The 11,016-nt window shown below is 33.0% G+C and overlaps 1 protein-coding gene across 1 annotated transcript; it reads right to left on the bottom strand.

Moving 5' to 3' along the window:
- Window positions 1–1,541: 1,541 nt before the first annotated feature.
- LOC140865879 (uncharacterized) lies at window positions 1,542–3,978 on the bottom strand. Its single transcript, XM_073270709.1, has 3 exons — window positions 3,731–3,978; window positions 3,519–3,610; window positions 1,542–3,014 (listed from the first exon to the last, which is right to left on the bottom strand). Exon 3 carries the CDS (start codon window positions 2,840–2,842, stop codon window positions 1,823–1,825), a length of 1,020 nt encoding a protein of 339 aa, XP_073126810.1. The 5' UTR covers window positions 2,843–3,014; window positions 3,519–3,610; window positions 3,731–3,978; the 3' UTR covers window positions 1,542–1,822.
- Window positions 3,979–11,016: the final 7,038 nt, after the last annotated feature.

Raw genomic sequence — 11,016 nt, 5'->3', positions numbered from 1 at the left:
TTAATCGTCTCACTAAACTTGTTCAAGTTTCTAAAATCATTTAACTCTCTTCAAAAAATTTGTAGGTCCGACCCTCTACCAAAACTCCTCTACGAGTCCCAATTTCTGACTCATACCCAAGAATCAAATCTCAGACCTTAAACTCGACAAAGACAGTAACTTAAACAGTCGATACCTCAACTTACGACAACTTACTGCAACTAGGCTAACTGCATTCATCAACCATGTAGTAGTAACTTAAAGAAACAAAATCTTGAACGTTTGGCACTAGAAAAAGCCACGACAACACAAGGATTGGACAACAATAATTTCTTAGTGATAGCAGCCTAGCAGAACCAATTGACAATTTTGTATATTGTCCATAGCAAGAACCCACTTTTCAAGTCATGCCTATCACACTAGCATGTTTGGCACTAGAAAAAGCCACGACAACACAAGGATTGAACAGCAATAATTTCTTAGTGATAGCAGCCTAGCAGAACCAATTGACAATTTTGTATACTGTCCATAGCAAGAACCCACTTTTCAAGTCATGCCTATCACACTAACATGCATTTTAAACACTAAAGTCAAGTCATGGCTACACTACCGACTCAAAATATAACCAAATTCAAAAGCAACATAACAGTAAGTGAAAGATTTCAAAAATGGTACCACAGCTTGCTTAATCTAACGGCTTGCTTAACTCGACTTCTAGACTCTTCTCTACTCAAACCAATGTTTCTCCAACATTTTAGCTTACGTATCAATTCACCACACTTAATTCTTGACTGCTCACAACTAGATCGCCAGTCCCTAACAACGCAATAACACAGTCACAAGTTACAACCAACCAACCCGAATCCTCCATCGACTCAACTCCTAGACAAAAGAACTCACTCACAACAATCCAAAACATAACTTACAATACTCCCAACACAACAACAACAACCATCGAAATAAGATCAAGTAGCAAAACCAAAATTCATCAGCGACAGACAGTTTCAAGAAAACAGAAACCAAAAATATTAAGAAAATGCTTAAACAGTATTTAAAACTTGATTTTTCATACACGCAAATCATCAATATCAAAGCTACGACCTCCATCGACTCAATTCTCGAATTTCTTCTCAATTTGTATTATAGAAATAAAAGAAAATATTTTACGAACAATTTTAATTTACTAAATAATTGTTGATTATCACTGCACTAATTTAATAAAATTTTGAAGTATTTGAATTATCTTTAACTTCATTTTGTAATTAAAAAAGTAAAAAGTACTTTTCACCTCACCAAATTTGAACAAATACACAACACATTTAAGTTCATAAAATCAGTTATCCAAACTATGATCTTCAAGTAAAAATTTGAACCGAATATGGTCTACAAGTCAAAATCAGTAATCCAAAATCATTCATACCATTACTTTTTTTCCCCCAACTGATGATTCCTACACGTTGGAATTTAAGCACAAAAGTGAATTTGTATAAAATATGATAAATGGCACATGCCCAAATGTCATTTAAAGCACGAAAGCAAGAATCAGTTGACAAATATAAAAGGCCAGTTTAGAAATGTGAGATTCCCAGTGTATCAATTACAGACAGAGTTGAGGAAACAGTAATACAATAGATAGATACATAGCAATATATCCAATCCATCAAGCAGATCATTATACATCTAATTTCCAAATCAAGAAAGTCTACTAACACGCAGATAAAAAAGGGAACAAGAAGATGACGATGGAAAAGGGTCTCATCTGTAACAAAAACCATACCCAGGACTACTGTGGCGATTAACTTCTATCATGGTAGCTTGAGTCGTTTAAAACAAACTATGAGCATTATGACTGCATAACTTTATTTTGCTTAACAGAGGCTGTGGTTTTGAATGCTCGGCATTTCCATGTAGATGCTTCTTCAACAGTCATCAAATTAAGCTTCTCTTTGGGGCTAGTCTGATCCCTGATATTACAAATGCTCAAGGGAAGTTTTTTCTGCTTGATTCTTCCCCTCTTTTTACTGATACTATCCAATGATTCAGAAAAAGAATCCTTTAAAGGTGGTGTCTCCACATCATTATATTTTAACTTTAAATGACCAGTTTTAATGGGCCGACATTCTTCCCCATCACTGGCTCCTGGTTGCTGGTCTTTCTCAGATTTTGACAAGTTCAAATCTACCATAATCATGTCTATTTCTTTTATGGGACCTTCAGTTTCTACCCTTGCTGCTACTCCATTACTGTTGCTTGTAACCATAGAAGGTTGATTAGAAAAAACTGAGCTCTTCAGCTTCAGCTTCTTATGCTTGTGCATCATTGTATCAGAACCTGACGAGTTCTTCAAGATTCTTGGGGAGCTATTAATCACCTGATGCAACTTGCGGGCCAATTCCTCATCTGTTCTACAATTGGTCGTCTCTTTGTTCTTATTGTACAATTCTTGAACAGGGACGTGCTTCTTCATCTTGTTCTTTTTCAGGCATTTATCTTCGTCGGCCATCTTGTCTGAAAGAATGTCGACGAGTTCCAAGGCAAGCTTGGCAGCAGCCATAGCCTTTGCCGCTTTCGCTGCCTTATATTCAGCATTAGCTCTAGCAGCCTGTGCAACCTTTGCAGCTTCTGTAGCAGCATTTCTTGAGGATTCAACAATCTCCTCAATTGAAAGGTTAGAATTAATCAACTGGGATCTTAACATGTTATTAAGAGGAGAGTACAATTCGTTCCTACCACTACTAGAAGTAGATGGCACATGGGAATTAACATCAGAATTCTGTCTCTTTAACTCGGCCAGGAGCCGCTTTCGAGGGGGCAAAAGTGCACCAGTGTCCAAGTGATTAACATCACACGCATTTGTCTCCATTATTATTACTTTCTAAATCCACAAGAAACTGATCGCTCTAGCCAACTTTTACACTACAATCAACACACTGAATATTCAAACGTTCACCAAGTAATAATCCTCAGTCACGCGAATTCCGTATTCACATTTTTCAAACTTTCCAAAAACCACAAATCGGATTAGCGTAGTTTCCCTAAAACAAACATAACAAAAAACATTAAATACATGACACTAGAATCAGATATACGATAGAAAAATGTAAATGTGAAAACAGGATCTTTCCAACAACTAAAATGAATGAAAAAGATTTATAATTTAAATGCTGCCCAATATTATAGAGTCATACGAAATCAGATCGAGCTAACAAACTAAATATCAGAAATGATCAAAATATACAAATCAAGAACAAATTAGATGCAATCAAACCATAAATATCAGCAATCTCTGATCTTTTAAAGTTCAATAGAGGAATTCAAAAAAAAAAGTTCGATAGAGTTAAATTAGGGCTTCTAGATGATAGGATATAAGGTACGAAGAAAACCCTAGGGTTTCTACAGCAATCAAGGATCTGCCTAAAAAGTTTAGCGCCTACAATAATATTCAAAGGCAGATGTCCTGTCCGATGATGACACAAAACAACCAATAGACAAATTATATAGAGATCAAAGGAAGAAAACTGATTTCCATTCATATATACCTTCATAGTTCTGGAATAAAAAAAAGTACCAAGCAACAATCCGATTTTAAACAATCCATCCTCTTCATCCAGCGCTAAACTCTACCAAAATCCTGCAACAACAAAATATAAAAATATTAATTTATTTCTTCAAAAAAATAATTCGAACCCTGAATTCATTCCATCCCCCCGTTTTCCAAATTTCCATTCGAATCAGAAAAACCATGACGTACGAAGAATCCGGGAACACGCGGCGCCCCGCCGTGATTGAATCCAAGAACGGCGAACAATGGCCGTTTGATCATACACGAGCATTTGAGCCGAATTAATCCGTTCTGTTTATCAATAATTCCGTAATTCTGTATATTTTTTCTCAGTTTGAAAGATTTGTGAGAATTTTGAAGATTGTGTGAGAAAAATTGGCTTTGGAGGATTGATTTCATTCACCACGTATTTCAGGTAGTTTTTTTCTGACGAAATTGCCCTTCGGCATTTGGTTGATTGTACCAAAAAAACTGCCCCTTGCCCTAAACATAAACATCTCTTTATTTTAATGTGGAAATATTTCAAATAAATAGAAATTTTATATATACTAGTAAAATGATGCACAAGCAACAATAACAATCAACATGATTTTATGATAAAAGTTATATTTTAGATGAGAGAAGTTATATTTAGTGGGAAGAGTGCACAATAACAATCAACATGATTTTATGAGAGAAATTATATTTTAGATGAGAGAAGTTATATTTAGTGGGCGGAGTGGATAGTTAGCCTACATGTGGAAAAAAAGAAAAAGAAAATGAGGGGTAAAATGGGAAAGAAAAGATGGTGTCCTCAAAAACGATTTTTTTAGCATGCTCAACTATTATAAAATAGTAGAGATAATAGAGATATATATCTTTATATATAATATATCTATTCTATAACTATTACTATCTATTACTATTATTACTATTATTATGCAAGAGACTCTTAGTTGGTTTCTTGGTATGTCAAAATATTAAAAAATATTTTATAAAAACACACACACTAAAACTGTTTCTCTGCACTATCTCTATTTCTTTAATTTTTTATTTAATTATTTTTATTTAATATATAATACAATCATTTTATTTATTTATTTTCAAATTCCAAATTATTTGAAAAAAACTAATGAAATAGGAAATACCTAATAGAAGATATGGTATTTTAAGTACTTAAGGTGACCATTCTTAACAAAAAAAATTATTTTTATTGCTATAAATTTATTAGATTTTTTTGTTGAAATTAAGTATAAAAAAAACTTTTGTCACACACATTTTGTGTGCAAATATGATAGTTTTAATAAAGTAAGAGAATAGTAACTGTTTTGGTACTTTTAAGTGAATTTCCAAGATTACCCTCCACCTAATAAAAATATTTTTAAAAATCTAATGTGTAATTCAATGATTTCAATTGATTTTCATATTTTAAAAAGTAACTCCCCACCATATATTTAACTGTTTGAGGTTTTTTTTTAAATAACTATTACATATATTTTATCTTCTAAAATGGTAAATTATTAATATATACATTAACAAACACACGCATTGCATGTGCAAACCGCTAGTATTATATAAATATGAGCATACTATAATATCTATTACTATTATTATGCAAGAGACCCTTAGTTGGTCTCTTGGTATGTCAAAATATTAAAAAATATTTTAAAAAAACACACACACACACACTAAAACTGTTTCTCTCCACTATCTCTATTTTTTTTCTTTTTTATTTAATTATTTTTATTTAATATATAATACAATCATTTTATTTATTTATTTTCAAATTCCAAACTATTTGAAAAAAATTAATGAAATAGGAAATACCTAATAGAAGATATGGTGTTTTAAGTACTTAGGGTGACCATTCTTAACAAAAAAATTATTTTTATTACTATAAATTTATTAGATTTTTTTATTGAAATTAAGTATAAAAAAAATTTTCGTCACACACATTGTGTGTGCAAATATGCTAGTTTTAATAAAGTGAGAGAATGTTATAGTAACTGTGTAGTACCTAAAAATCTAATCTGCTGAATCGCATGCATTAAATTTAATAAATATTAGGATTTATTATTTTTAAGTTTAATTGATTTAAACTCTTTATTTGAATTTCGTGTTAATAAGATATTAATTATTTATTTAAATAACTTTATTTTACTAACTATTAAATTAATTCTTTTAATTGTTTAGGTTTACTCATTTAAATTATTTTATTATACTACTTATTTGATTTAAAGATTTTAAAAGTTTAAGACTTGTTTATTTAAATGAATTTTATTGTCCAACTTATTTATTTTAAATAACTTAAGTTTAGCGGTTAGTCGCCTTAAATTATTTTAAATGTCTAGTTTATCTAATTAAAAGATTTTAACTGTTCGAGTCGTTTTAAAGGTTTTATTCCGTTTGTGTATTTATTTGAATGACTTTTAATCATTCGTCAAGTTTGTTTAAATTATTTTAATCGCTCTGTTTATTATTTAAATATTTTACTTATCGATGTGACATCAAAATGTTTAAGTATTTAAAAATTAGCATTTTCAAACCCGATAAATAGAATTTAAGTATTTAATTCTTGAATTTTCAAATTTGAGTATTTGCGAAATTTGGGCCTAACACTATTACTCTAGAGGCGATCGGCTCTCTCTCTCACTTTCCATTCCAACCTTGGGCCACCGCAGCAGGCCATTTTTTCGGCGAGGCTTTCCTTCAGGCGAGCTGCACGAGTTCCATCTCCCCTTTTTCCAGCTCGATTTTCAATCGGCCGAGCTTCACCATTTTTGACTTTTTTTTTAGCGCGAGGCAAGATTTATGGGTTTTTTTGGCCACCAAGTGGATTAATACGTCTGTGTGCTTGTTTCTTGCTTGCATTTCGTTTATTTTGGATTTAAGATTAGCAACTTGTTTATTTTTCTGATCTCCTGTGTGCCGTTCGAAGTCCCTATTTTCTGTGCGACTAGAAATGCGTAGTTCCAGGCTCCTTTTTGTTGTGTCGTTCATACTCATGCTCGGTGTGTATAATGATCCTTGTGCTTAATGAGGCTGTTTTTGTGAGTCTCGGGCTTTTGTGCATTTGCGCCCCCCTTCCCATGTTCGAGATATCTTTTGTCGTGGGCTTGAGTATGTTGTTTGAGCAATGTCTGTTGGTTGGATGGTGCTTTAGGAGCTACCATGGTTGATACGTAGCTCACATGGTAGCACCTGGGTTGCGTGAGTCAGCTGGCAAAAGCTGAGGTGAGGGACTATTGGGTTGGTGCAGGAAGTGTCGGGTTTTTGGGGAGCTGGGGTCAAGTGCTGATCGGGCTAGGAATTTGGCTTAGGACAGGGTCTTTCTCGGGCTGGGAATTTGGCTTAGGACAGGGTCTTTCTCAGGCTAGGAATCTGCTCAGGGGCAGGGGCTGCCTCGCCGAGTCTGCTAGGCTTGGGGAGTTGTCCTTGTGGGTTAGAAAGGTGCTATGGCTTGTGAAGGGATCGGACTTAGGGGTTATGATGGAATTAGGAATTGGTCTAGGTCCTAGAATTAAAAGTTGTTAACAGGGATTGCAAGGTTTAGGTGCTGCCTAGGAAGGGGGGATGGATAAGGACTTGGGTGAGCAGATTTTTGGGTTAAGTAGTGGGCTGTTCGGATATGTTTGGTCTAGGCAGGGTCACACACATGCTTTGGTTAAGGGCTTGAGCTTAGAAATAGCCTGGGGTGTTAGGGAAATGTCGTTTCAGGTGGGAACTAGTTTGGTTGAGTTTTAGTGATATTCTAAGCTATTGAATGTTAAGAGACAAGAATTTAGGTGTTAAGTGGGGCTGCCCGGGAACCTACTTGTCAAGAATTATTGGTTGAGAGCGGTACTTCGAGTATAACTTCCTAGTTAAGTAGAGGGTGCATGGGAACCATGTTTTCTAATTAGAAGTCGTTTTGCTTAAGGGTTGAGTGAGCATTAACCTTTGCAAGTGGATCTCTGGGGATACATCCTAAGTACCAAAAGGAGAGTCTAGATTCTTAGCTATGGTTTGCCACCTAAATCACTATTCATGTCAACCATCTTACTTCATTCATTGGAGAATCGAGTAATCATTTTGTAAAAAAGTCTTTTTCTCGAGTTCAATCCAAGTCTCCGAGTCAAGTCAAGAAAAGAAAATATTTCGAACAAGGAAAGTTGATTGTGCCAAGACGGGCAATGTCGGTTAAGGGATGCCTCAGCTCACTTGACAAACGACGGGTAGTGTGCGGCCGGGAGACCTCCCGGAACCCCTACCAAATCGACGAGTAGTGTGCGGCCGGGAGAAATCTCGGAACCCCTACCAAATCAGTTATAAGGGGCAATGTCGCATCGGGAGAGATCTCGGTGTCTTGCCGGCATAGTACTGCAGCCATTGATCGATAAAAAACAAAGGGTTACAATCAATGATCTAAGTTTACAGTTCAGTTTATCAGTTTACAATTCAGTTTCTCCGTTCAGTTCATTATTTTCTAGTTCAGTCTTTTCAGTCCATATGTTCAATCTTTCTATGCACTTTCAGTACGAGTTTAGTTTCAGTCAGTTAGATTCAGTCATGCATGCTTCAAGCACTCCTTTTTGCTAGAGATTCAGTTAGGAAAAGACAGTGTATTTTCAGTATATGATATTTTTAATTGTGTGTGCATGTATATTTATTATTCGTTATTTCACCCCATATTCTTGTTGAGTCTTTAGGCTCACTACATATGCTTGATGCAGGTGAGTATGTTTACCAAGTGACTGAGGGGCACGATCACCAGGGTTGACGGCATTCGGCGGAGCACACCCATGACCGTCGCTTCCCTTTTTCTTTTCAGCATTGAGTTGTCTATAATAAAGAATTATTTACACTTGTTTATTTTCCAGCTGTTTTAGCAGGATGAGATTCCCTGCTTTATTACTTGACATGTAAACATTTTATCCGCTTTTCTCCCCTTGTAGCTGGGATTATGATCTTTCAGGTGTTTATGTTATCGTATTACGTTTCTATCTCTGGGGAGTCTTTCTTTATAGTTTGAACTGCTATGTTGAGACAGGTCGGAATAGATATTTACAGATAGATCATGGCGAAATTTTTGTAAATTTTCTATAATAATTCTATTATAATATTAATAATATCTTGAAATTTTTTTCTCATTTAATTAATTAAATTAGAGGTTAGGGTTGTTTCAAATTGTTTTTGGTACTTTTAAGTAAATTTCCAAGATTACCCTCCACCTAATAAAACTATTTTTAAAAATCTAATGTGTAATTCAATGATTTCAATTGATTTTCATATTTTAAAAAGTAACTCCCCACCCTATTTTAACTGTTTGAGGTTTTTTTTAAAAAAAATAACTATTACATATATTTTATCTTCTAAAATGGTAGATTAATAATATATACATTAACAAACACACGCATTGCATGTGCAAACCGCTAGTATTATATAAAATATGAGCATACTATAATAACTAATTTTGTGGACATCAAAATAAATTCCATAATTATTATTTTCTATGCACTATCCAACTAAACCTCTCTCATACTTCATGTTTTGCTTTAAAAAAATACATATAAAAAAACTTCTATTTTACACATGCAAGACGTGTGTATTTTTCATTAATATATATATATATATAATAAATTCAAATTTATCCACGAATTAGTGGACCTAAGGGCTACCATGCCACTCATAATGACATGGTGATATTTAAAGGACCTAAATAAATCAAACTTAATTTTCAATTAGAAAAAAAAATGGCCAAATTTTTTTATATATAAAAATTGACTTATATTTCTTTTTTTTAGAGTTTTAGGATGTCGGAATTGGGTCTTCGTTCTATAAATTGGGTTTTTATTGTGCTTTTGATCTGAGTATTGCTGAAATATTGACATGACATCGTATGTTGCTGATATGATGTTGAACATTACTGATGTTTTGTTTCAATGAAATAAAAATAAAATAATATAATTTATGACTTCACACTAGAATTTCTCAATTCTGCCAAACAAAATTTATGGAATCCAAAGTGAGAATACCGATAGACACCTGTGAACTGGATCGTTCAAAATTCGCCAGTTGATGTATAAAGAAAGTGTTATCTAAAGAGTCAGTTTGCAAATGGTGAAAGATTGTCATTGATGCAAATGACGTACGTTTTAAAAACTTTATGTAGGAACTGATTTTTATTATTCGAATTTGAAAATCACTTATATTTTACTGTCATTTAGATGAAATTTGGTTTTAGTTTCATGTTTTATAAATCAAGTTTTTTCTTTTTTGGTTATTATGCATTTGGTAATGAAACTTTTAACTTTTTTCTGAAATTCAAATGTAATGATATTGGTTCCTTGATTGATAAGTTTTATAAATTGAACATCAATGTCTCAATGAAAACAGTAGTATGCAGGCAAGTAATTATGAAATTCAATGCGAATTAATCATTAAGAAATAAAACCTTTGTTTATAGTTTTAATCTAGTAGATTTTTTTTAAAAGAAATACCAAGTTTATCGAGAACATTGACTTTATTGAGAGAGAAAATTTAGAAATTCATAACCTTGAACGAGAAATATATATATATATATATATTGATATTCATGTTGTTGAAATTGGACATTTTTAGGTTTTCCTTCCCGACGTTGTTCTAGATGCAAATCTAGAGACCAACAAATTGTTGACATACCTAATCTACAATTATATCAAATGGGCGTTTAATTAAGATATTAATAACATTAATGAATTAATTTACATGGTATAACCAGTAGAGTTCAATCTAACTTATGGGTATATTATCCTAACCATAAATCTAATATCTATGATTTTTTATGTCAATAATATATCATTAATTACGTTCATGTGTAGAGATGTGAACTATTGGATGCATGATTTGAGTATTAACCTTAATATAGGATCTCATTAACCGGTGTAACCAGAGAACTTTGAATCCAAAGATTCAAATTACCTTGTATGCAAGCTAAGGAAGTCCATTGGTGGTTTAAAGTAGGCATCTTGTATATGGTATCATAAATTTTATTAGGTAGTAATATCATTCGGATTTAGAGCCACCATTGATCATTGCATATATTGTATGGTGGGAGTCATTGTTGGAATATTGCGCAGATATTTAAGAAACCTAGTTTTGGATTATTAATCAGGTTATGCTTTTTCCAGATTGAACAATAGATTTTATTCTCACATAGCGGAGATTTAACAACTAAAACTTGACGAAGTTAAAATATACTGAAATGAAGTTTTTGGTTGTGAGGAAAATAATTCTGAGTGGTTGTGTGTCAATTGAGTATATTATTACAAACACCATAATTGCAGATGTGTTTGTCATTGGTTGCCCACCGAAGATATTTCATGGGCATGTGACACAAATTGTTGTTTTCAAGTTAGATAATATGCACGTATAATGGAAGTATGATTTGTTTTGATTATTGACTCATTTGACACAATTTAAGTTTCTATACAAACTAAGGTTCATTTAACTTACTATGAAATAAAATAACGACTTTC

This window comes from Henckelia pumila, chromosome 4 (genome assembly GCF_033568475.1).
Source record: "Henckelia pumila isolate YLH828 chromosome 4, ASM3356847v2, whole genome shotgun sequence".
Taxonomy (NCBI): domain Eukaryota; kingdom Viridiplantae; phylum Streptophyta; class Magnoliopsida; order Lamiales; family Gesneriaceae; genus Henckelia; species Henckelia pumila.
The sequence above is the reverse complement of the archived record's forward strand: the minus strand, read 5'-3'. Positions and strand labels throughout refer to the sequence as shown.